This window comes from Coregonus clupeaformis, chromosome 31 (genome assembly GCF_020615455.1).
Source record: "Coregonus clupeaformis isolate EN_2021a chromosome 31, ASM2061545v1, whole genome shotgun sequence".
Lineage (NCBI taxonomy): Eukaryota > Metazoa > Chordata > Actinopteri > Salmoniformes > Salmonidae > Coregonus > Coregonus clupeaformis.
The window spans coordinates 16,780,270-16,804,905 of NC_059222.1; the positions used below are offsets into that span (position 1 = coordinate 16,780,270).

The 24,636-nt window shown below is 39.8% G+C and overlaps 1 protein-coding gene and 1 long non-coding RNA gene across 3 annotated transcripts in view; one reads left to right on the top strand and one right to left on the bottom strand.

Annotated features, from left to right (window-relative positions):
- Nucleotides 1-18,773, bottom strand: part of LOC121548018 — a 44,750-nt gene extending 25,977 nt beyond the window's left edge. Inside the window, exons 1-2 of one of the 2 annotated variants that reach the window (XR_005996589.1) lie at nt 18,557-18,773; nt 17,936-18,049 (exon numbers count right to left, since the gene is read on the bottom strand). This is a non-coding gene — a long non-coding RNA (uncharacterized LOC121548018). The other variant, XR_005996588.1, reaches the window with a different exon arrangement.
- Nucleotides 18,774-20,954: 2,181 nt separating this feature from the next.
- Nucleotides 20,955-24,430, top strand: six3a (SIX homeobox 3a). The gene is made up of 2 exons (XM_041859029.2): nt 20,955-21,816; nt 23,324-24,430. The coding sequence occupies exons 1-2, from the start codon at nt 21,125-21,127 to the stop codon at nt 23,514-23,516; spliced, it is 885 nt and encodes a 294-aa protein (XP_041714963.1). The 5' UTR covers nt 20,955-21,124; the 3' UTR covers nt 23,517-24,430.
- Nucleotides 24,431-24,636: the final 206 nt, after the last annotated feature.

Genomic DNA, 24,636 nt, shown 5'->3' on the forward strand with positions numbered 1-24,636 from the left:
CTACGATAATTGGTTGAAATTGTGTGAAAATTTCAAAATATTTGGATTGTACATAACAGCCTTATTCTCCAGTAGACTAGACTAATTTAATTTTACATCGAAAGAGACACAAATAACAAGAAGAAAGTGAGTATAAATTCTGACTATATATACATTTGTAGGCCGTCATTGTAAATAAGAATTTGTTCTTAACTGACTTGCCTGGTTAAATAAAGCTTAAATTAAATAAAATAAAAATAAAATGTTTCCTTTTATGGCAATGTCATGATTTGTGTCTTTTCGTTTCACTTAATTGCTCTGTTAATGTCATGAATCGCCCAGGGAGACCATACACCTGTTCCCAGAAGTAAGTAGGCCTAGCTTATAAGTCAGCCTCTGATTAAGGCAAGGATGAAACTGGCTGAAGTGGCCCGTCTCAGTCTGACAGCATTGTTGGCTAATGAAAAATCCAGAGGAGGCCGGCAGATACAGCTGCCATTCATAAATGTTTGATATCGTGATTGGATAATGCATCCCTAACCAGGCACAGACATTGACACATAAACATATCCGAGACGCTCTGACATCTGCTCGAGTGTTTGCTATTAATTTCGTAAACAGTGCTCATTAAATATGAATGAACTTTAAGAATATTATAGGAGAAACATAGGCCTAGGCTAGAATATACAAAAGTATTGTAAGATAAAAAATATATATAGATGCATGGTGCAATATAGTCATGAGCCTCAGATACGGTTCAGTGGTTTCAGAAATGTCTTCTCAATAGCACAAAGCGGTGAGATCTAGCTATGATGTAAACAGTAGGCCTAGCAAGAGGCCATCCAGTGATCAAAATGGAGACAAAATATTATGTTCTGGAAAGAAGCCACTGAAGTCTACATGCCATTATGTAAATGCTATGCGTCTATAAGAATCGAAAAGTTAGTAAACATGGCTTATGTTCAATTACATTTTGCAGAGGTCAGTTCAATGCAACTAATTTATCCGTAACTATTTTAATTTTAATGGGTGGATGAAATGTAGATTATTTGAAGTGGACAGCCTCTGGCACAAATATAAAATAAATCAAATGAATACAGACAGAAAAATATGCACATAATAGGCTACCCTTTCAGATGAACATGAACAATATTTTATGTAAATCAAAATATTGGTCACCACTTTACTTCGATGTTCGTTGATGTGTCCAAATACAGGATTAAAGGTTTAAAGATAGTGGAAGATTGACTGGTAAAAAAAAAAAAGCCTATTGCCTAACTCATTGTATCATTAACTATTTTGATAAACAAATGTGCTGTCATTCTTGCTCACTAATAGAAATGAAAATTATAACGTTACTTTTGATCAAAATTATAATCTATTTTACTTTTTCTCATTTGTTTTCAATCGCCTTTATGCAAATCTGAAGTTTTGGTGGCCCCCTCTTGTGAAAAAGTAGCACTTTCCGGTTAACGAAAGCCCCAAAGAACAAACTTTTGAGAGGCGTCTCTTTTGTTAGTGTTTCCTGACCGTAATCTGCAGATAAAAAATAAAATAAACATTAGAAAACGCATTCATATGCAGAATTCACGAAAAGTGGGTTGATCAAACACAAATCAATAATAATAGAAATTCTTACCGATGCCAATCAAGCAATTTCAAAATCCCAACACACATTTCTAACAAAGACTTATAAAAAAATATATATTTCGATATTTTTTGGATGCTGTTAATCATGTATAATTGATTAAACCAACCAAGTCACAAAACATATGAAAGTTAATACATTACTATTATTAGTATTTTAGCAGTATTTTGTTAATTATTATCAGCAGTATATTTAAAACAACAATAATATTACCACAAATAATATAGGCTATTAATAAACGTGTTGTTATTATTATTATTATTAGTGTGACTTGCTTTAGCAGTCACATTCTCAATCTTTCAATTATTTCAGTTTTTTTACAGTTATTATTATTTGGAACAATATTTTTCTAACACCAATTAAGCTTGAAACGCCATTCAAACTTCAAACGTGCAGACCGGTCTGGAATAGCTTACATCTTTTTGATAACATTTATACTTTTGAAAGTATAAATTCTCTGCTGCCAATGACTGGAACGAACTGCAAAAATCTCTGAAGCTGGAGACTTTTATCTCCCTCACTAACTTTAAGCATCAGTTGTCAGAGCAGTTTACCGATCACTGCACCTGTACACAGCCCATCTGAAATTAGCCCACCCAACTACCTCATCCCCATATTGTTATTTATTTTGCTAATTTGCACCCCAGTATCTCTATTTGCACATAATCTCTTGCACATATATCATTCCAGTGTTAATACGAAATTGTAATTATTTTGCACTATGGCCTATTTATTGCCTTACCTCCATAACTTGCTACATTTGCACACACTGTATATATATTTTCTGTTGTATTTTTGACTTTATGTTTTGTTTACCCCATATGTAACTCTGTGTTGTTGTTTTTATCGCACTGCTTTGCTTGATCTTGGCCAGGTCGCAGTTGTAAATGAGAACTTGTTCTCAACTGGCTTACCTGGTTAAATAAAGGTGAAATAAAAATAAAATAAATAAAATATAGGGCATATATGGAACGAGGGGTCATATAGAAGGAAACCCTTCACCAGGCACCATATTATTGTTTTTCAGTCTATTTATAAACACTTGATCCCTAAAAAATAAATATGAATTTTAAGCCAAACCAGTCATGCAACGGAAGCATATTAATACAAAAAAGGTCGTAGAAATAACCAGGGAAAAAATGTATATTTTGATGAAATCTATAGCCCATTGCCTAATACCAGAATTAAGCTAGACCTGCCTTTTCATTCATGAATTTTCAATTACTTAGGCTAGTTATTGATTTATTAAAATGACCTTAGCATTTTTCTGTTTTCAAAATTGCAGACAATACAGTAGGCCTAGAAGCTAAGCTATGGTAGCCTATTTGAAAGTTGGCTGTGGCACTGAAAATGTGGAGACCAGCGTGCGCAAGTCTATTTCAAGTGGCGCCGGGCCCATATATGAGGATGGTGCGTTTCCATTTCTACCAGCTTTCCACCATTTCAGTAATCGACAAAGCTGCATGTAGCTAGTCATTACAGTAGCTAATTCGAATTGTTAACTTTGTAAGGAGCACGTTTTGAGAGGTGAATATTTTGTAAATGTCTCATACAACAATATTTGACTGATATCATTATCAACCTACTGTATACCCCTTAGAAATATTTGTGTTTTCGTGCGTAGGGTATGCTATTAGCATGTTAACACTCATTAAGACAGACTGGTAGCATAGCTAGCCATCTCTAGCATTCACAGGTTGAAGTTGAAGTAACTTTTGAGTGTAATGGAGTTGACTGGTGACTATGACATGAAATATAGTCATCACAACATTTGGATGGGATCTATATTCAGTAGCAGCGTGTGGATAAAATCACCGGGAAGACAAGCCAGGAAGCCAACCCAGGAAAATACATATTGCAACCTATGTTGTGATTATTGCGTTGTTTGCTCTATAAACCATTTGTTCATATAAGCCGTGATATACCATAAGGCCAAGACAACAAAAAGACAACAGTCACACATTGGCGGAATAAATTCAACCACACAGGTTTGTTTCATGATCAAACCGGAGAGCAACATCTGTCTGTTGATGTCCACAAAGCAAATATTCCATGTAACAAACAATTACATGACTTACAACATGGTCAAGCAAGTTAATGTTTCCAGAAGTTTACTAAACAACTACTGCTTTAGAACAACCCAGAGTTACAGCAAGTCAGCAGAAAGAAAACAGGAGCACTGCCTCCCGCTCTTCCAGCATCATTTCAACTTAAACATTTAAACATCATCAAATCAACTAGGTCTAATACAGTGAAAAACTTCAAGATACCTAAAACAATTGTACTGATTTGTGTGTGTGTGTGTGTGTGTGTGTGTGTGCATGTGTGTCGAATAATTTGTAAGTAGCTCTGGATAAGAGCATCTGCTAAGTGACGTAAATGTAAATGTAAATGAAAAAACATGTTGTTGACTCACCCTACTTGTAGAGTAGATGAACTCCAATGCCATCCTCCTCTCTTTCATGTTGGCAAAACAGTCTATGACTATTATACAGAAGTACAGGCTTTTAGTTTTTGATGTCCTAGACTAGGCTACCTGGCAAAAATTCTTGCTAGCTTCCTCCCATGGGCAACAATGAACCAGCATTTTGGCTACATATTGAACTGCAATCATCTCAGGCCAGTGGCACAATGTATGCATTTATGCTTAGATCAGAATCACTGATATAATCATTGGCCTGTACAGAGAAATAAGTAAAAACACCAAGTCCAAATCCCTATCGCCTACCATGGCTTATGAAATGGCCCATTTAGCTAGCTAGCTAATGCAGGACAACAACACATCACAAGCAGACCAGAAACCAATGCCAGAAACATACATTTTTTTCGGGCAATTACGTTTAGCTTTTGATGTGATTTGATTAGTGTGATGTCAAATCCAAACTGGCCTCCCTTGGGGGGCATTTTGCTGTGCCAGGACCATCCCACCGTTGAGCTTAGCTCAATGCTGATTGGAAAACATTTTTATCAATGGAGGCCAAATGCTCACTGGCATCAATCAATCAAATGCTATGGTGGCAGCATGTCATACTATTTATGTCTAGACAGCATCAGATACATGTGCTACACATAATGAGACAGAGGGGTGCTGTTTCACTCGCTCCAATGAGATAGATACAGCCAATTGTGAATTGAAGGAACATTTTGAAAACAGAGAGGAAAGAGAAATTATTTTATAATTAGTATTTTTTTATTGGTAACATTTTGGAGGGAGCCCTGCTTCCCTTGGCATCCATGAATACCCGCCACTGGCTATAATGTGGTTATAACACAACAACATTTTTCAACTATGTGTGTCGTTATTGCTTGAATTCAGGCTAAATTGAACTATTTTCAGTGGGGATAGATTAGCATGTACCCCAATCTTGCACTTTGTGATAAAAGCACCAACTTTGGCACAGACGTAGATTTATGTACCCTGAAAATATTTATATATGGGGCCACTCCAGATTTGGCCCCTAGGAGCATGGCAAACATTTTTCAAAATGGCTGCCGGCGGTAACGTTATTTTACAATTCAGAAGGACTGTTTTGAGATGAAGGCACCAAATTTGTCACAGAGATAGATTTACAGTGCATTCAGAAAGTATTCAGACCCCTTGACTTCATCCACCTTTTGTTACCTTACAGCCTTTTTCTAAAATGGATTAAATAGTTTTTCCCCCCGCATCAATCTACACACAATACCCCAATAATAACAAAGCAAAAATAGGTTCATAGACATTTTTACAAATGTGTTAAAAATAATCAACTGAAATATCACATTTACATAAGTATTCAGACCCTTTACTCAGTACTCTGTTGAAGCACCTTTGGCAGCAATTAAAGCCTTGAGTCTTCTTGGGCATGACGCTACAAGCTTGGCACACATGTATTTGGGGAGTTTCTCCCATTCTTCTCTGCAGATCCTCTCAAGCTCTGTCAGGTTGGATGGGGAGCGTCGCTGCACAGCTATTTTCGGGTCTCTCCAGAGATGTTCGATCGGGTTCAAGTCAGAGACTTGTCCCGAAGCCACTCCTGCGTTGTCTTGGCTGTGTGCTTAGGGTCGTTGTCCTGTTGGAAGGTGAAACTTCACCCCAGTCTGAGGTCCTGAGAGCTCTGGAGCAGGTTTTCATCAAGGATCGCTCTGTACTTTGTTCCGTTCATCTTTCCCTTGATCCTGACTAGTCTCCCAGTTCCTGCCGCTGAAAAACATCCCCACTGCATGATGCTGCCACCACCATGCTTCACCGTAGGGATGGTGCCAGGTTTCCTCCAGACGTGACGCTTTGCATTCAGGCCAAAGATTTCAATCTTGGTTTCATCAGACCAGAGAATCTTGTTTCTCATGGTCTGAGAGTCCTTTCGTGCCTTTTGGCAAACTCCAAGCGGGCTGTCATGTGCCTTTTACTGAGGAGTGGCTTCCGTCTTGCCACTCTACCATAAAGGCCTGATTGGTGGAGTGCTGCAGAGATGGTGGTTCCAAACTTCTTCCATTTAAGAATGATGGAGGCCACTGTGTTCTTGGGGACCTTCAATGCTGCAGAAACGTTTTGGTACCCCTCCCCAGATTGGTGCCTCGACACAATCGTGTCTCGGAGCTCTACAGACAATTCCTTCGACCTCATGGCTTGGTTTTTGCTCTGACGTGCACTGTCAACTGTGGGACCTCATATAGACAGGTGTGTGCCTTTCCAAATCATGTCCAATCAATTTAATTTACCATAGGTGAACTCCAATCAAGTTGAAGAAACATCTCAATGATGATCAATGGAAACAGGATGCACCTGAGCTCAATTTTGAGTCTCATAGCAAAGGGTCTGAATACTTATGTAAATAAGGTATTTCTGTTTTATATTTGTAATACATTTGCAAAAATTTCAAAAAAACTGCTTTCGCTTTGTCATTATGCGGTATTGTGTGTAGATTGATGAGGAATTTTATTTATTTAATCCATTTTAGAATAAGGCTGTAACGTAACAAAATGTGGAAAAAGTGAAGGGGTCTGAATACTTTCCGAATGCACTGTATGTACCCTGAATAGATTTAGGTACCACAGATTTGGCCCCTGGGGGCTGTGGCTGCCATCTTACAAAATGTCCACTGTCAGTAATACAATGTTACAGTTCTGAAGGCCTTAACAGAAGAAACCGGACTTACACGTCAAGTCAAAGCTGCTCCCCAGTGTTTGTTATGAAGTTGACATGTTAATGAAGCAATACAGACTGAATTGGAAGTGATTTTATTTATATTTAAGAGTACTAGAGTCTTGTAAAGGTAGGCGGTGACTGGGACAGGCAATGTAACATCCATAATGTTTTCTAGGAAATATTTTTGTAAAACATGAACCTTGCATCGGACCAACTTGAAACTTTCTCTGTAAAGCTAACAAATCAACCCTGCCATTGTGATAAAGGGATTTACAAGTCCCTAGACACTAGAGAGAGAGAGAGAGAGATGAGTGGATGGTATAGTAAAGAAAATACATAGCCATTGGAGAGAGAGTTGATATGAAGAGTTTATTGCTAAATTGCTTGAATCTAACCCGCAGAGCAAGCTCTCTTTTCCCAGAGTGTAGCCTAGTCATTTTCTGCAGGGGTGCCATTCTAACACACAATCCCTTCCGAGAACCCTACGATGCCCATGTAATAGAATACCTAGTGATTTAATAGGATCTCTGTGGCGGCCATGCCTACAAAGGAAATAATGAGAATCAGGGATGGAAATGAATGTGTTCTAGAATAGCGGTCTGATTATAACCTATTGAACCGTTCCTGTTCCACTGGCCAGCAGTGTACTATTCTGTTCTGTCAGGTAGGGGGCTGGTGGGTGGCACCACAGATATTTTCATGAATTATTTAGTTCTAATATGCAATTCTATGGGTGGCACAGACAAAGTATAAATACCTGCTTCTTTCTTTCTTACGTGCTCTCTCTCTCTCTCTCCTCCATATATGGTCTATAATTGTTTCTCTCTTTTAAGCATTTTGATAACATCATATAGGCTACATACCAGTTTTGGATGGATATGGATACTTCATATCTCCGCGACAGAAGCACATTTTGTGAGTGCTGCTGACGTATGTACAGTTGAAGTCGGAAGTTTACATACACTTAGGTTGGAGTCATTAAAACTCATTTTTCAAATACTCCACAAATGTCTTGTTAACAAACTATAGTTTTGGCAAGTCGGTTAGGACATCTACTTTGTGCATGACACAAATAATTTTTCCAACAATTGTTTACAGACAGATTATTTCACTTATAATTCACTGTATCACAATTCCAGTGGGTCAGAAGTTTACATTCACTAAGTTGACTGTGCCTTTAAACAGCTTGGAAAATTCCAGAATATGATGTCATGGCTTTAGAAGCTTCTGATAGGCTAATTGACATAATTTGTGTCAATTGGAGGTGTACCTGTGGATGTATTTCAAGGCCTACCTTCAAACTCAGTGCCTCTTTGCTTGACATCATGGGAAAATCAAAAGAAATCAGCCAATACCTCAGAAAAAAAACTGTAGACCTCCACAAGTCTGGTTCATCCTTGGGAGCAATTTCCAAACGCCTGAAGGTACCACGTTCATCTGTACAAACAATAGCACGCAAGTATAAACACCATGGGACCACGCAGCTGTCATACCGCTCAGGAAGGAGACGCGTTCTGTCTCCTAGAGATGAACGTACTTTGGTGCGAAAAGTGCAAATCAATCCCAGAACAACAGCAAAGGACCTTGTGAAGATGCTGGAGGAAACAGGTACAAAAGTATCTATATCCACAGTAAAACGAGTCCAATATCGACATAACCTGAAAGGCCGCTCAGCAAGGAAGAAGCCACTGCTCCAAAACCGCCATAAAAAAGCCAGACTACGGTTTGCAACTGCACATGGGGACAAAGATCATACTTTTTGGAGAAATCTCCTCTGGTCTGATGGAACAAAAATAGAACTGTTTGGCCATAATGACCATTGTTACGTTTGGAGGAAAAAGGGGGTGGCTTGCAAGCTGAAGAACACCATCCAAACCATGAAGCACGGGGGTGGCAGCATCATGCTGTGGGGGTGCTTTGCTGCAGGAGGGACTGGTGCACTTCACAAAATAGATGGCATCATGAGGAAGGAAAATGATGTGGATATATTCAAGCAACATCTCAAGACATCAGTCAGGAAGTTAAAGCTTGGTCGCAAATGGGTCTTCCAAATGGACAATGACCCCAAGCATACTTCCAAAGTTGTGGCAAAATGGCTTAAGGACAACAAAGTCAAGGTATTGGAGTGGCCATCACAAAGCCCTGACCTCAATCCTATTGAAAATGTGTGGGCAGAACTGAAAAAGCGTGTGCGAGCAAGGAGGCCTACAAACCTGACTCAGTTACACCAGCTCTGTCAGGAGGAATGGGCCAAAATTCACCCAACTTATTATGGAAAGCTTGTGGAAGGCTACCCGAAACGTTTGACCCAAGTTAAACAATTTAAAGGCAATGCTACCAAATACTAATTGAGTGTATGTAAACTTCTGACCCACTGGGAATGTGATGAAAGAAATAAAAGCTGAAATAAATCATTCTCTCTACAATTATTCGGACATTTCACATTCTTAAAATAAAGTGGTGATCCTAACTGACCTAAGACAGGGAACTTTTACTAGGATTAAATGTCAGGAATTGTGAAAAACTGAGGTTAAATGTATTTGGCTAAGGTGTATGTAAACTTCCGACTTCAACTCTACAGTCCTCACCATATGTAGGCCTATTTGGACTGTGAAGCTAACATTTTAATTTTGGCTCTATACTCCAGCATTTTGGATGTTAAAAATTGTGTGACTTGCTTCAGCTGTTCAAAAGTATCTTTATGGTAGTCAAAGAAGTTTGCAATTTTAAAATGGTAAACAACAAAGTTGTAGCAAACGAGTCTCATGAAATACATGCACCAGAAACAGGGCACACTTTGTTACGTGTAAGAGAAATATCTGCAAGCTAGGCTGGCTAACTGTAGCAGAATAGCTAGCTAGCTGTATGCTTGGCTAGCTAGCTGCCTGGCTAAACAAAGAGCTTTAATGAACTGTTTTCTGATTGGCTAAATGGATCCATCTCGTCACAAGTCTTGAGCTAAGATTTGACATGTTGAATTTTGGACAATCCAGCAGCCGACATGAGATGTTCTAAAACTAGACCATTCAGATCAAGCAAACTTAGTTCTAAAACTAGACCATTCAGATCAAGCAAACTTAGTTCTAAAACTGCATACAACTGTTTCGTCTCATCTTGGCTGTTAGATGTGAACCAGGCTTAAATTTGGCTGTCACACTATCTGATGTAAGACAATGATTCAACAGTGGGGAATTTTCTTAGTTTTACTAAAATAGATATATCTCTGGATTGATATTTGATCATCCTAAAAAATCTCAAATTGATTGTGTAGCTAAAATATATTCTTATAGATGATTTGGACATGATGGGCGAAAAATGCTAATATACAGTGCCTTCAGAAAGTATTCAAACCCCTTTACTTTTTCGACATTTTGTTATGTTACAAAGTGGGATTCAAATGTATTTAATTGTCATTTTTTGTCAACGATCTACACAAAATACTCTGTAATCTCAAAGTGGAAGAAAAATTCTAACATTTGTAAAATATTAATTAAATATAAAACATTAATATATCTTGATTAGATAAGTATTCAACCCCCTGAGTAAATACATGTTAGAATCACCTTTCGCAGCGATTACAGCTGTGACTTTTTCTGGTAAGTCTCTAAGAGCTTTGCACACCTGGATTGTAAATATTTGCACAAAATTATTTTCTTCAAGCTCTGTCAAGTCTTGCCATAGATTTTCAAGCCGATTTAAGTCAAAACTTTAACTAGGCCACTAAGGGACGTTCAATGTCTTCTTGGTAAGCAACTCCAGTGTATATTTTGCCTTGTGATTTAGGTTATTGTCCTGCTGAAAGGTGAATTTGTCTCCCAGTGTCTGTTGGAAAGCAGACTGAACCAGGTTTTCCTCTAGGATTTTGCCTGTGCTAAGCTCTATTCTGGTTCTTTTCATCATAAAAAAAACTCCCTAGTCCTTGCTGATGACAAACATACCCATAACATGATGGAGCCACCACCATGCTTGAAAATATGAAGAGTGGTCCTCAATGATGTGTTGTGTTGGATTTGTCCCAAATATAACGCTATTTTTTTCAGGACATAAAGTTCATTTCTTTGTCACATTTTTAGCAGTTTTACTTTAGTGCCTTATTCCAAACAGGATGCATGTTTTGGAATATTTTTATTCTACACAGACTTCCTTTAATTCACTCTGTCAATTCGGTTAATATTGGGGCTTAAATACAATGTTGTTGATCGATCCTCAGTTTTCTTTTTTTTTACCCATCTACCAATAGGTGCCCTTTGCCAGGCATTGGTCTTTGTGGTTGAATCTGTTTGAAATTCCCTGTTCGACTGAGGGACCTTATAGTGGGGTACAGAGATGAGGTAGTCATTCAAAAATCATGTTAAACACTATTATTGCACACAGAATGAGTCCATGCAACACATTATGTGACTTGTTATTAAGCATATTTTTACTCCGGAATGTATATAGGCTTGCCATAACAAAGGGGCTGAATACTTATTGACTTAAGAGATTGCAGCTTTTCATTTTTAATTAATTTGTAAAAATTTCGAAAAACATTAATCCACTTTGAAAGGGGGATACCTAGTCAGTTGTACAACTGAATGCATTCAACTGAAATGTGTCTTCCGCATTTAACCAAACCCCTCTGAATCAGAGACGTGCATGGGGGCTGCCTTAATCGAAATCCACGTCAATACCTTCTGAAGGCACATAGGTATGACTTTCATTGGATTTGTGACACAAATGCTAAAACGTGGATTGCTGTCGTAACTTGTCCATAGACTGCTTACAGGGTAAGGAACTCAATATGTAATTTTCTATGGGTGAACTATCCTTTAACGTATTAGCTGAAAACGCAGGGCCGGGAAGGTAACCCGGGTCACTTGCGTGAAAGGCAAACACCCTACACATCGCGCCAATAGGTTTAACCCACCTGGTGGGAATTATAACGTGGTTAGGCACGTCCACATGCTTCGACCTACCCCTCACACATCAAGCCATCCCACATCTGACAACAATGTATCAAACGACGGGGAAGGGAAGTGAACCCTGGTCGCGAAAGACTAACACCCTATGCATCGCGCCTATAGGGTTAACCCAATAATATGTTTCATTACAAACTACTAGAAAAAGTGATAATTAAAGTTATGTCTAGAGAGCATTTGAACAACATGTGAGTGCGTGAGTGTCCATTGATGAAACATCATTATTTCTACCTCTGTTCACTCTCCTTCCCCGTAATAACGCAGTGCGGTGGCAGGCCTGCCTGTTGATCTGGGGGCTATGCATGCGGAGGCGGCCCCTTTCCCCCAGCAGCGACACAGGGCGGCGCGCGGGGCTTGCACCTGTCACAGCAATGCAGCTCGCTGCGTTTCCTGGCGTGCTCCAGACGTCCTCTATTGATCTCGCCGGCCAAACGGAGCCACTGAAATAAATCACATTTGACAGGTGCTGCTCACGCGTGAACAACGAGTTCCGTGGACGCTACATCCCTCGTTATTATCCCGTAAGCTAATATCGAGTATTACAATAGCTGTCTACATTTCAAATTCTAGGCCTTCAGTGATGGATTATGACCCGTTCCCGCCAACTCAAAGGCGGGAACGGGTTGACCACAGAAAGTGCTAGATATGGGCTAATGGCAGCAGCGAAACTAGGCTATGTCAATGGACAAACGTAGTAAATAAACTTTAAAATGAGACTAGCTTTAGAATTGTTTTTGCAAAAGAAATTAGTTATATATTTGACTCATGACAACCATGACAACCATGAGTTGAAAAATCATGTTGATCCCATTTATACACTGTAGATTATGTGATATTGAATTGACAAGCAGTCATGCTTCGATTAAGGTCATTTTTAGGTCATGGTTTCATGCTCTGGCACACAGCTCTCTGCTACAATATGTGATAGGCTACAATAGTCAGCGGGAAAATAAGGCTAAAGTTTGAAAGCTGATAATGAGCATGAAAAAGGAGATAATCTCCCGAGTGGCGCAGTGGTCTAAGGCACTGCATCTCAGTGCTAGCTGTGCCACTAGAGATCCTGGTTCGAATCCAGGCTCTGTAGTAGCCATGGGGCAGCGCACAATTGGCCCAGGGTAGGGGAGGGAATGGCCGGCAGGGGTGTAGCTCAGTTGGTAGAGCATGGAGTTTGCAACGCCAGGGTCGTGGGTTTGATTCCCACAGGGGGCCAGTATGAAAAAAAAAAATGCATGCACTCACCAACTGTAAGTCGCTCTGGATAAGAGCGTCTGCTAAATGACTAAAATGTAAATGACCAACAAGCTCTCACATCTCACTGCAGAATTAGACATTCATCCACATGCTTCAAATTTCGAAGTATATTTGTTGGACTGCTGCTCTGTATTATTCCATTTCTCAAAAAATCTGATTTTGAAGTTAAGGGTTAAGTTTAGGCACTCTTCTGATCCAGAGTCATGGGAACCAATATTCACGACTGGGATCGAAAACACGCAACCATCCACAAACTCCCATCCACCACCCCCATCCACAACACAAGCAGCCTACTTGATGTAATAGCTCTCATTGTTGTCCCTAGTGGCCGGTTGTGAAGGCAATTCCCGATGTAGACTTCCAATTTAGAGGTCAATCTTGAACGACCTGGCTGTCAACCTGGTCTCAGAGCATTTGGTATTATTCTGTATGTTAATCCGAGACACACCATTTTTGATTGATAGGTTACGTTTCAAATGGTTACATAAGACAGATGGTTACTTAAGGTAAAATTTGAATAATGCGAAAGTCTAGCAACCCAAAGGTTGCGAGTTTGAATCTCATCACGGACAACATTAGTATTTAAGCTAATTAGCATATTTTCAAATACTTACTACTTTTTAGCTACTTTGCAACTACTTAACATGCTAACCCTTCCCCTAACCCTAACCTTAACCCTTTTAGCAAACCCTTCACCTAACCTTAACCTTTACCCTTTTAGCTAACCCTTCCCTTACCCCTAACCTTAACCCTTTAACCTAACTCCTAGACCTAACCCTAACCCCTAACCCTAACCCCTAGCCTAGCTAACGTTAGTGAGCTAGCTAACATTAGCCACCTAGCAGCTAGAATTCATAACATATCATACTTTTTGCAAATTCTTGACACATATTTGTAGAATATTGTACATTTTGCTAATTTTGAACATTTCATATGAATTGTAATTCGTAACTAATCATAGGAAATGGGTGATGGACATCCAAAAATTAATACATACTGTATCATATGAAACGTAACATGTCATAAATGGAGAGTCTCGGATTTACTTACAGAATAATACGAAATGCCTGAGACCAGGTTGTGGCTGGAGATAACTGTCACTACATGCTGGATATTATATATAGTTCACCGCTTCATGGTTACTTAAGCTTGACTTGGGGGGTAAACAGGCAATTGAGTGGAGTAATGTCAAAAGCTGGAGTCAAGAGGGAGTGAGGCTAAATGCTGCAGCATTTAGACTTTTACTCGTTGCATGCCACAAACACTGAAACAAACAAATGTGTGAGACAGTGACAGAATCGCAGGTGACACACAGTAGCCTAACCTTCAGGGCGCATACTCATGCTGCCGTGTTATGGATCTGTAGGCCTATAGATCGCTCACACTGGTCGATGACGATATAAAGCTTTAATGAAAGCATTTACCCGTGACGCACAGAGACTGCCAGACAGTGCTCAAACGGGTCAAGTGAATGTGGCAAGCAGCTACAACATGAAATAGGCCTAGGCCTCCTGAGCAGCACACACTATCAAAGTAGCCTATGAATCTACATCTGGCGTGCAGAGAAAATTACGAAGGGATATAAGAAGATATAAATACATGTTGAATTCATGAATTTATGAAATTAAATTAAATTAATGAATGAATATGGGTAGCCTATACGCATACATTATGTACACAACGTGACCTTCCTATTGAGTCTGACGTTGCTCATGGGCTTCCATGTGAAATAAAATTGGACACGACTTGCCTTTCTACATGATGGTACTGATATAGCGTTCTCAGATTAAGGGGTTTTACTGCGATATTCCAGCGTCGACTCACTACCAGCATTGGGTAATTATAGGAAAAGCTCCAGTATTCACATCAGCATTACGGGTTTCGCGGCCTGATCAAGTTTGACTCAGGAACATATACTGTAGCCTATATCATCGACATAACACATTCAATAATTGTGAAATGGCAAATAGTATTACCGTTACAAAAATACATATTAGTAGCACACAATGTAGGCAATATTAATTATATTACATTGCCATGGGATATTAGTAACAAGATGAGCCATATTATCAGCATCATTGGTCGTTAGTCTACTACTACTAGGCCTACTATGCTATTACTGGTAAATTATGTGGTCAAATGGTCTTGATCAGGTCGGGTGTACAATGTCTAGCAAGGAACAACATTGCATGTCATGACGATTTGAATTTCAGAAGAACTTCTGAGATATCAGCTGCTGTGACAACCTTGACATGAAACTGTTTTTTCATTTGAAAAAATAATCTTCACCGTTTTCTAATGACATGAAGAGCAAGGCCTAGAGAATATTGAGTGTTATTGGGGCATCATATGTTAAGTCCAGGGGCGTGAGCGATGCATCCATTATATTATTTCTGCATAAAAGCGCTCTAACCAAATACCTGGAAGAGTGATCATCGACACCTCCAGCGTTGGTGTGTCGTATTGCTGCTCTTTGGCAAGGTTAGAACGCGACAGCATATGTTTCATACCTTGCATGTTGACACGATTATAGGTGTGTTATACTGATTTAAAATGAAAATCAGTGTGTGTTAAAAAAAGCATGAACCAGTGACCATTAGTCTGAAATGATCAAATAGAACACACACAAATGTGAAATGTAGGTAGTAGGCAAGTGAGTCTATAATGCAATGTGATTATGCTGTATTTATATTCAATACGCTACTTTTAATGAACATATTTTTTTGCAAGCAGTGTCACAACTGTAGGCCTGCCAAATTAGGTATTGTTTGTTGCCCAAAGACCTCTGTATAAAACTATACTTTCACATAAACCTAACATTGACAAACTTTTGATAAAGTGACTCGTGTTTATTTGATCTAACCCTATATCGAAATGTACTTGAAGCTCAACTGATGAATTATTTCATATGAATTAGTGTATTTTTTAATCCAATATAGGCTACGTCCATATGATCCCATATGACTCAGACTAGCATGGCTACACTATTGATTTATTAATCTCTAAAATTGCCATTATTAAAGTAATGAAAAGCTAATATTATTAGGTAATAATTACTACATCATTTCAGATTCTTATTTATCTAACCAGCGAGTAACTTTGACTCTGAACATGTGAGATTGGTTAGTGTGTTTATTTCACTGGATAGTGTTAGCTGTAGGCCTCCTATGTATAACAATAGGCCACATAATTAAGGTGTTAAGGAGGTGAAAAAAAATCGGTTTATATGGATAAATAAATACATAATATAGTAAATAAATAAAGGGTTAAATAAACAAATACATAATTGGAACTTTTTTATTATCCTGCTTGAGGTCCCTAAATTTGTTTCGAATAATTCACTTGAGGAAATGAAAGACTAATTGATTTTTAAGTGGTGCCCCAGTGGGCAGGAATAGTGAGGGAAAGCACATTTGGAAAGGCATTTGAGAAACTGCGCCGTTTTACCTGAATTGAGAGGCAATGACGTGTTGTTGATTCGACTTAAATCACACAGGGGCCGGCAAAAAGCAAGCAGAGAGAGCGTCTGCATGTGTGGAGGTGATTAAGTGAACTTTTGGAGAGGCAAACTGACACGTCAAACCCGATTGACCAAGTAGGCTACACGACATCAGCTTGCGATATTACACGGGGTGATTTCTTTCACACAAACAGACACAGACACAGACACACACACAGGCACACACACACTTCGCTTTTCTCTTGTTCAATCTAAAATGACTCAGAGCACCCCCACCATCTGATAAATGCATCATGGAGTTCAGTCCAGCGAAAGCCCTCCTTAGAGGAACCGGAAGAAAGAGGGCCTGCAGTTTCAGCCGCCCGGCTCCATTCACTGAGAAGCTTCCAATGGCTTCATTAGAAGTAACGAGTTGACACAAGGTAAATCTAACATTGAGGCGCCATTCTCTCCGTGCACGGAGCGCCCTCATTAACTGTCGCTAACAAGCCGTGCAAATACACTGATTGGACAGCTCCCGTATAACCCCGCAGACTTAGCAGGATGCCCACTTAATGAGACCACACAAAAAATAAAAGGAGAAGTTGGGAAAAACTCTTTACAGTCGAATAATTTGGGGTTTGGTGAAATAGTTAGTGTAGTAGGTCTATATGTATGGCTTGTTTGGATGGTTCTAAACTAAAATTAGTCTGCACTGGGTTTACATTTAGGAACCTTTATTTTTTTGAAAATAAGCAGATTTCTAGACTTTTTCCTAAAACAAATAATCAGAAAACTGTTGTCCAAAAAACCCAGTCGCCCGTCCTGCATGAGTAGGCCTAATCATCTCGTATAATCTTCATCCCATTATCTCTTCTGCCCCACTGGTTGTCATTCTTGCTATCTTTGACAAACGCTCAATTCCTCCCAAGACCATGTGCCAAGTCAATACTACCCAGGCTGTATCAATAGCCAATAAAGAATGTAGTATTGACAATAGCCAATTAATATTTTCAGGTTATAAAGTAGGCTACGTCTGATTAAAGTTGTGTATTTCATAATCATCATAAGAATCATCAATAAGAAGAAATGCTCCAGTCCAGCGCTATAAGCCATGTTTGGACTCCCAGCAAAGCAAAGAGGGCTGAAAGCCCGTGCTAAGCAAACACAGAAAAGGGGTATTTGCGCCCCGTCCCGACAGTATCACACAGCTGCAGCAGCTCTTGCTGTGCAGGGCTTGAAGGAGACTGGCTGGTGCTCGTGGCGGCTCCATGAAGGCAGATGCAAAAGCAGCAGACCAAATGTAATCAGATTTTTTAATATAATTTGACACTAAAATTACATGGCAATATACCTAATCAATCATTGTAATTTAAATGTTCATGTTTTTCATGCATCTATCGACATTTTATAGCCTAAGACATTTTGGTGAGCTCGTCACTATTATCCAAAGCGTGCGTCTGGAGCAAATCCAGGGCTATTCTAATAGTCAACTTTAGAGGCAGAGCTCAGTGTGTGACTAACGAACTTACAGGTTCCGGAAAGGATTTCCCCTCTGCACTTGGACAAACGGATTCCTTCAAGAAATAATGCATACATGATAGTCCCGTCCCTGTAGTTCATCGTTGACAATCCCCCGTTTAAACCTGATTAAAAAAAGAGAGAATGAAGAAGGGGAATGGAGGACGAAAAGAAGAAGAGCAGGTGAAATAATTTTTTTAAGGAGCATATGAAGAAAAAATAACAACTAGGCTGACTGATGGAGAACGTAGGCTATAGTTTTGTGGTAAATTTGACAAAATGTAACCTCAAAGTTCTAATGCGTTCTATTGCGAGTTCAGTCAATAACATTTTAAGAAACTGTGTGGCTGTCCACATCAGCATGTGACCAATACCCTGTCATAAAAATATCTCCATATTTCGACCATGCAGTGTCAAAATCGTTTATTGAAGTATTTATAGTCTATATGCATCAGAAGCTAAATAAATTAAAATATGAAAGCCAACGCACCCTCGCTGCATTATGTTCAGTAATTATCCTGAAAATACATTACGCACGCATGTTGATCGAGGGATGGGTGTAGCAGGCTTTTTCTGGTCATCATTTGAGGAGCCGAGGTTAGGGAAGAAAATAAAAACGAATGCTTTCTTACCTTTTCATAGAGTGCCTCCGTCTTTCCTCGGTTTCCCCTCTCACAATATGACGTAAGACCTTTGTTTATTTCCCCCCTTGGAACATTGAAAAAAATGTGTAGCCCAACTTCGAAATGTTGAGCTCAGAGTCAATGGGCGCAAATAAATACATCCCTGCTAACTAAACACGCCGAGTCAAGGTTAATTAATATTTGTTGCTGCCAGTTTAGTGTTATTCCTAACTCCTGCTTGCATTGTCAAGTCGGGGTTCTGCGGCAAATAAACAAAGATCGAGCTAATGGTTAGTCGGCATTGAGTAACTTGTCTCCCGCTGGTTATCGTTAAGAGAGGAGCTGGAGGATAAACAGACAATTAGGCCAGGTGAATAAACTTGTTTGGGGGTGTTAATTACGTGCTTAACGTAGACAAAAGCTATGTAAAAAAAAATGATTTACCACTGGCTTTGCAAACCCATTCAGGTTTTACATTTCACCTAAGTGATTTTCGAATTGCCTGCGAGGGCTGCTTACAACTAGGCTCCATCTCCTTAAAAACATAGTTCTACGTAATACCTGGATCCCATGCATATACCTGGATCCACAAGCAGCTTTGAATATTCCGAGTACTTTCAGTTAAGCCTCCTCTTAATATTGGCCGAGCGAGAAGGGGGGAGGTTAGTTTTAACATGACCATAGCCAGCATGGAAATAACGCAGGTTACTTCCAGTCCAAGCAGCTTTCCAACCGGACCAATTCAAGTGCCACTTGGAATTACTTCTCCTGAGTTTCGTATGACAAGGGAGCAAACAGGTTTGATCCCTAAGACACAACCTGCCCAAACGCTTCCAACAGGATCATCACCCCACCCCTATAGTGCAAACACAACCACCCACCCACACACACACACACAACCACCCACACACACACCACACCACACACACACGAAAACAAAGCAAAGCTATACATATGTCTAAATCTACATCTGCAGCCACTAGAACAAATCTCACACTAATTGTAATAGGAAGTGAATATGATAAGATGAAAATGAATACGCAAATGTGCATGCTACTTACTCAGCGTTATGTTGGAACCGGTCCTGTAGGAAGATACCGGGGAATGCAAAAATCTGAGAAAGAGAAGGACACGTTTTGAATTTCTTAATGATTTAGAAAGGCGGCTTAGGATAATTATGTCAGCTTTATTGAGGGTGGATTAGCCGAAGTCTAGATGCTGTGTTTCACTACGTCTTATACATGCCCTTATACAATGTGAGCACTGTTCGCGACTATGAACCCACACAGTTTTAACACCGACTAAGCCCTTTCTAAATATGAGGCAGTACAGTCGTTTTTGTAATAAACATGAAAACCACACCGCTACGGCTACTGATGTGGGCTCTAAGCCGAATCCCGTGACAGATGTGAATATTGATCATGCCAATCGTTTGTGAAAATGAAAAAATGTTATAGGCCTACTTTTCTGTAGGCTATATATTGTGGCAGACTAATCATTCTCACCATAATGATAGAAATTGATACATGGTCGCCAAAACTACTAGGCCTCGAGCGACAGAGCTGCATCAAAGAAAATAACATTGGGAAAACGTTCTTAATTGAAATGGTCCAGTTGATCAGCATTTAATTATTACAACGCACCGCATCGATATTCATTTGACATGAAAACAATGTTTGGAAACACGCGCGCTGGGCAGTGGGCCAGGGTTGCACGGCTGCGTAATACCAGCCGAGGCCAAGTCCGAATAGAGGGTGAGCCACTGCTCATTACACCCACACCAACCCCGGTCTGCTGGTCTCTGAGCAAAGCTAGTGCCCAGACTCTGTCACGAAAATATTGACATATAGCACTTCCCGATTAATCTCCGGAAGTAAAAGTCAGACAGACATATCAAACGGTAACAAAAGGTCAATATTATGTTTTCTTGGTTTAAGATACGTATGTTGTTTTACATATGTTGCGCAATATAGCCTAGCCTATTTTGAGAAAACGTCTAACCTATTCGCCCTAAATGATGCCGGCAAAACTAGGCGAAAATAATTGACTCTGTTATAAGCAATTTTTTCAAAGGTGTATTCCGGTGTTCCTGCCTGATTGAAACCCCTAAGCACCCCCCTCCCCCCCAAGCATCTCTACCCTACATATCTTCTTTAGCTTTAACGAGCCTCGTTAAGATCGCAATAATATTCCACCCACTAATTGCTCATTCCATTCAACAAATAGGCGAGCGTTGGCTTCTACTTCACGAGAGCCGTGCAGTGGGAGGGTGGTGTTGAGATTGGAGTTTGTGATAACCCCCCGTGCTTGCAGCAGAAGTGGTGAAAGCCCTAGTCTACGTAGCGGCTAATGATTGGCACGCTTGACAGTGATTGGCAGGGCTGCCATGACAACCTCACAACGACACCAAGAAGACCAATAGAAAAGCGAAACAAAATGTTTCAATGCTACACTCACGGTGGATTTAGGGGGAGATATTATGAGGCTGGTGTCATTATAGGCGATAGCTATTGAATCATACAATCTTTACTCGTCGTTCATTTTCTTGATAATTTTATTTCTCTCTCAGGTCATTCCATGGTTTTCAGATCCCCTTTAGAGCTTTATCCCTCCCATTTCTTCCTGCCAAACTTCGCAGAGCGCCCTGTGCTCTTGGCGAGCAGCACTCCCAGCACCAGGTCTCCAGAAGACTTGTCAATGTTTGCGCTACCGACCCTCAACTTCTCTCCGGAGCAAGTGGCGAGCGTCTGCGAGACGCTGGAGGAAACCGGAGACATTGAACGGTTGGGACGATTCCTGTGGTCCCTGCCGGTGGCACCGGGAGCATGCGAGCAGATCAACAAGCATGAGTCGATCCTGCGAGCTCGCGCAGTGGTTGCTTTCCACACGGGGAATTTCCGAGACCTGTACCACATCTTGGAGAACCACAAGTTTACCAAGGACTCCCACGGCAAACTGCAGGCCATGTGGCTGGAGGCACACTACCAGGAGGCCGAGAAGCTGCGCGGTCGCCCCTTAGGACCGGTTGACAAGTACAGGGTACGGAAGAAGTTCCCCCTGCCCAGAACCATCTGGGATGGCGAGCAGAAGACGCACTGTTTCAAAGAGAGGACGCGTGGTCTGTTAAGGGAGTGGTATCTTCAGGACCCATATCCAAACCCCAGCAAGAAAAGGGAACTGGCTCAAGCCACTGGACTCACTCCTACACAGGTCGGAAATTGGTTTAAAAACCGGAGGCAACGAGACAGAGCCGCGGCAGCAAAAAACAGGTCAGTACGCTGTTCATTTGTCATAGCATAGGCTACACAGCACCAAATAGGCAATAATAATTCCTATAATCGAAATGCAAATATACCATGTAAATGTTCAACTTCATCGTAGTAATACACAAGGTTATAGAGGGGTTACAAATGAGCACGTTGTGTGTATAGTTAGGGGTGGGGAGGGAGCACGGCGACATTTTAGTTTTTGATCTCATAGGCCTATGCAATCAGGGGCTACCGAAAAATATAACTATTATTGTTTTCCAAAATAATCCCACAAATATTCTAATGCGTAAAACATTTTCTTGCGTAAGCGTTCTTGTGCGGAAAACACACAACTCTCGCCAAATGCAAAGCGTGTAGGCTATAGGCTACGCTGGTATGCTAGCATCCCTGATAAGCAAAATGAAAACATCAAGGTATGCGTTAGATAACAAAACAGGAAATACACACAAAGAAAATCATCAATTTGAATTTGTCCTATATTCCTGACAATAACGCAAATAATTATTGATAAGTCTGTTGAACTTGGAACACAGCATATTGTGATGATACCTCAATGGCGCACGTTTCTGATTATCATCTTGAATCCCAACGAGAGTGTTGTTATCTTCTCTCAACAAGTGAACGTTTTTGTCTGAAAACATCACATACACTGCAGGGGTGGTATAGATCTGGATCACAAACAGGAAACAAAACACCTACGATCAAATACTGTAGGTTATTGGTTACTTGTTTAATCGAAATAATATTATAGGCATATATATTCATGTAAAGGGACAGTGTAGACTAAGATAGGCCTACATCCAAACAATAATCATAAAACACTGAATAAGATGGGGTAGTTTTGCTAAATAAAAATGAGTTCAGTTACCAATTTTTATTTGTATTGTTGTGCTTTTTACACATACGAAATGTGTACATTAGGCTATAGATGTTTGGAAATGATTGATACATAACACTGTCAACATAAATACAAAATAATTATTCTAAAATTGTAGCCTGTTTTGCAGCCATGTTTTCGATTCACAGTGTATAGCCTATTATCTATTTGCAATGCAATCATTAATTACAAATTGGAGAACTGAACAAGCCAACTGGAAAACACAGCAATATTTCTTCATCTGCATTTTCTCAGTGATAAAAGAGTACGTCATGGATTCATTCATTTAGTAATTTAAAAATAAATAAAACAAATGTAATCTTTCATTCATTTGGACAGGCCTGGGTATGACAAAATCTACGATAAAAGACAGTTCTCAAACTACATTGGCCATGGTTTAAGTAGCTAACAACACGCCTGTACTTTAACATAGACTGTTATATTTTTCCCACATTTAGTATTTGTATCTGCTTTGCTTTAGCCAATTCTTACCCCCATCATGTGAAGGTTAGAGAGCTGCATTTGTTAAAGACTTGCCGGGGAGTGAATGACAAGCAGGCTGAACGCTATTTTGCGGAGGGACACTGTATTTAATTGCTATGTTATTTTCCCTTTCTTTATATTCTCCAGGCTTCAGCACCAGGGAATAGGACAGAACGGTATGCGGTCCCTTTCAGAATCCGGGTGCACCCCACGCAGCTCGGCGGAATCGCCGTCGACCGCGGCCAGTCCTACTACCAGCATCTCCAGTATGACAGAACGAGTTGATACTGGAACGTCCATTCTTTCAGTAACCTCCAGTGACTCCGAGTGCGACGTATGATATAAAAAAAGATAAATATTTACAGGAAATATGGACCTGAAAAAAAAAAACAATGAAATATCGGGATGAAAAAAGGACCAATTGATATAAATATTTAAAAATAAAAAAAAAGATAAAAGCACGTCTTTTTTAAGCGCTTTCAATGGACCCACCAAGCCTTCCCCTTACCCCCACCACTACCTGCATGATGTTTTTTGGTATCTGGGGAAAATACCCTGTTCAATATTTCTACAAGGATAATCGAGAAGAGGGAATTACCAGAGGGTGTTTATCGCCTTTTCATCTCTGTTTTAGTCCAAGTGATGATGCCGCTCAGCCAAGATGCAATCCTGTTTTACTTTATGTTCATCAGACAATCATTTACGTCGTAAGCACCTTTTTACTATACACTTCTGTCACTGCCTGTGTGGGGTAGGCCTACATGGTCAAATGTGGAACCCAATCGTTATGACTGTATCAGATTTTTATTTTTATTTTAAGATTTTATATTGAATTATGTATATCTCAAATAATGCCATCATTCTCCCGCGGTCTGTAATATCCTATATGTGTAGATATGCTTGTACATAATATTGCTCTCCCATCTCCATTCTCTTTTCTATCCTTGTTCACTTTTCTTGACTTGGTGTTCCTATACATAAAATATTTGTCAAACCGTAAAAAAAGTGCTCTAGGCGTTTCGTTTGTTTGTTTGTTTTGATAGGCTACCTAACATGGGATAATGACGCCATATAAACGTGTTATCGGTCACATTTATGCAAAATGATTTTAATATAAACATTGGAATATTCTTCAACAATTCAAGTCCTACATTTCCCCGTGCATTACCTAAAGCGCTTATTATTCAATGTTTATTTCTTGCGTGTTCATGTTAATGTATATTTCTAAATCAAATACAGTATTCAATTTTCTTATATATTCTGCATTAAGTCTCTCTTTTAAGTGAGTGTTCATTGTCCACCATCAAGCTTTTATGAGCATGTAGGCCTATGTTGAGAAGTGGTTATGTTACGCTCATGCTCAGACGAGCATAATGATTCTGATACGCATGCTGTGGTCCTTTTACGAAACTACACATTGGTTATAGCCTACGTGTCCAAAGCTGTACGTAAGATGTTAA

Bases quoted from the DNA above. Each gene is read 5' to 3' on its own strand.
- six3a (XM_041859029.2), top strand. From the start codon at position 21,125: ATGGTTTTCAGATCCCCTTTAGAGCTTTATCCCTCCCATTTCTTCCTG. The intron at 21,817-23,323 runs GTCAGTACGCTG...TATATTCTCCAG, and splicing joins GCCGCGGCAGCAAAAAACAG to GCTTCAGCACCAGGGAATAG.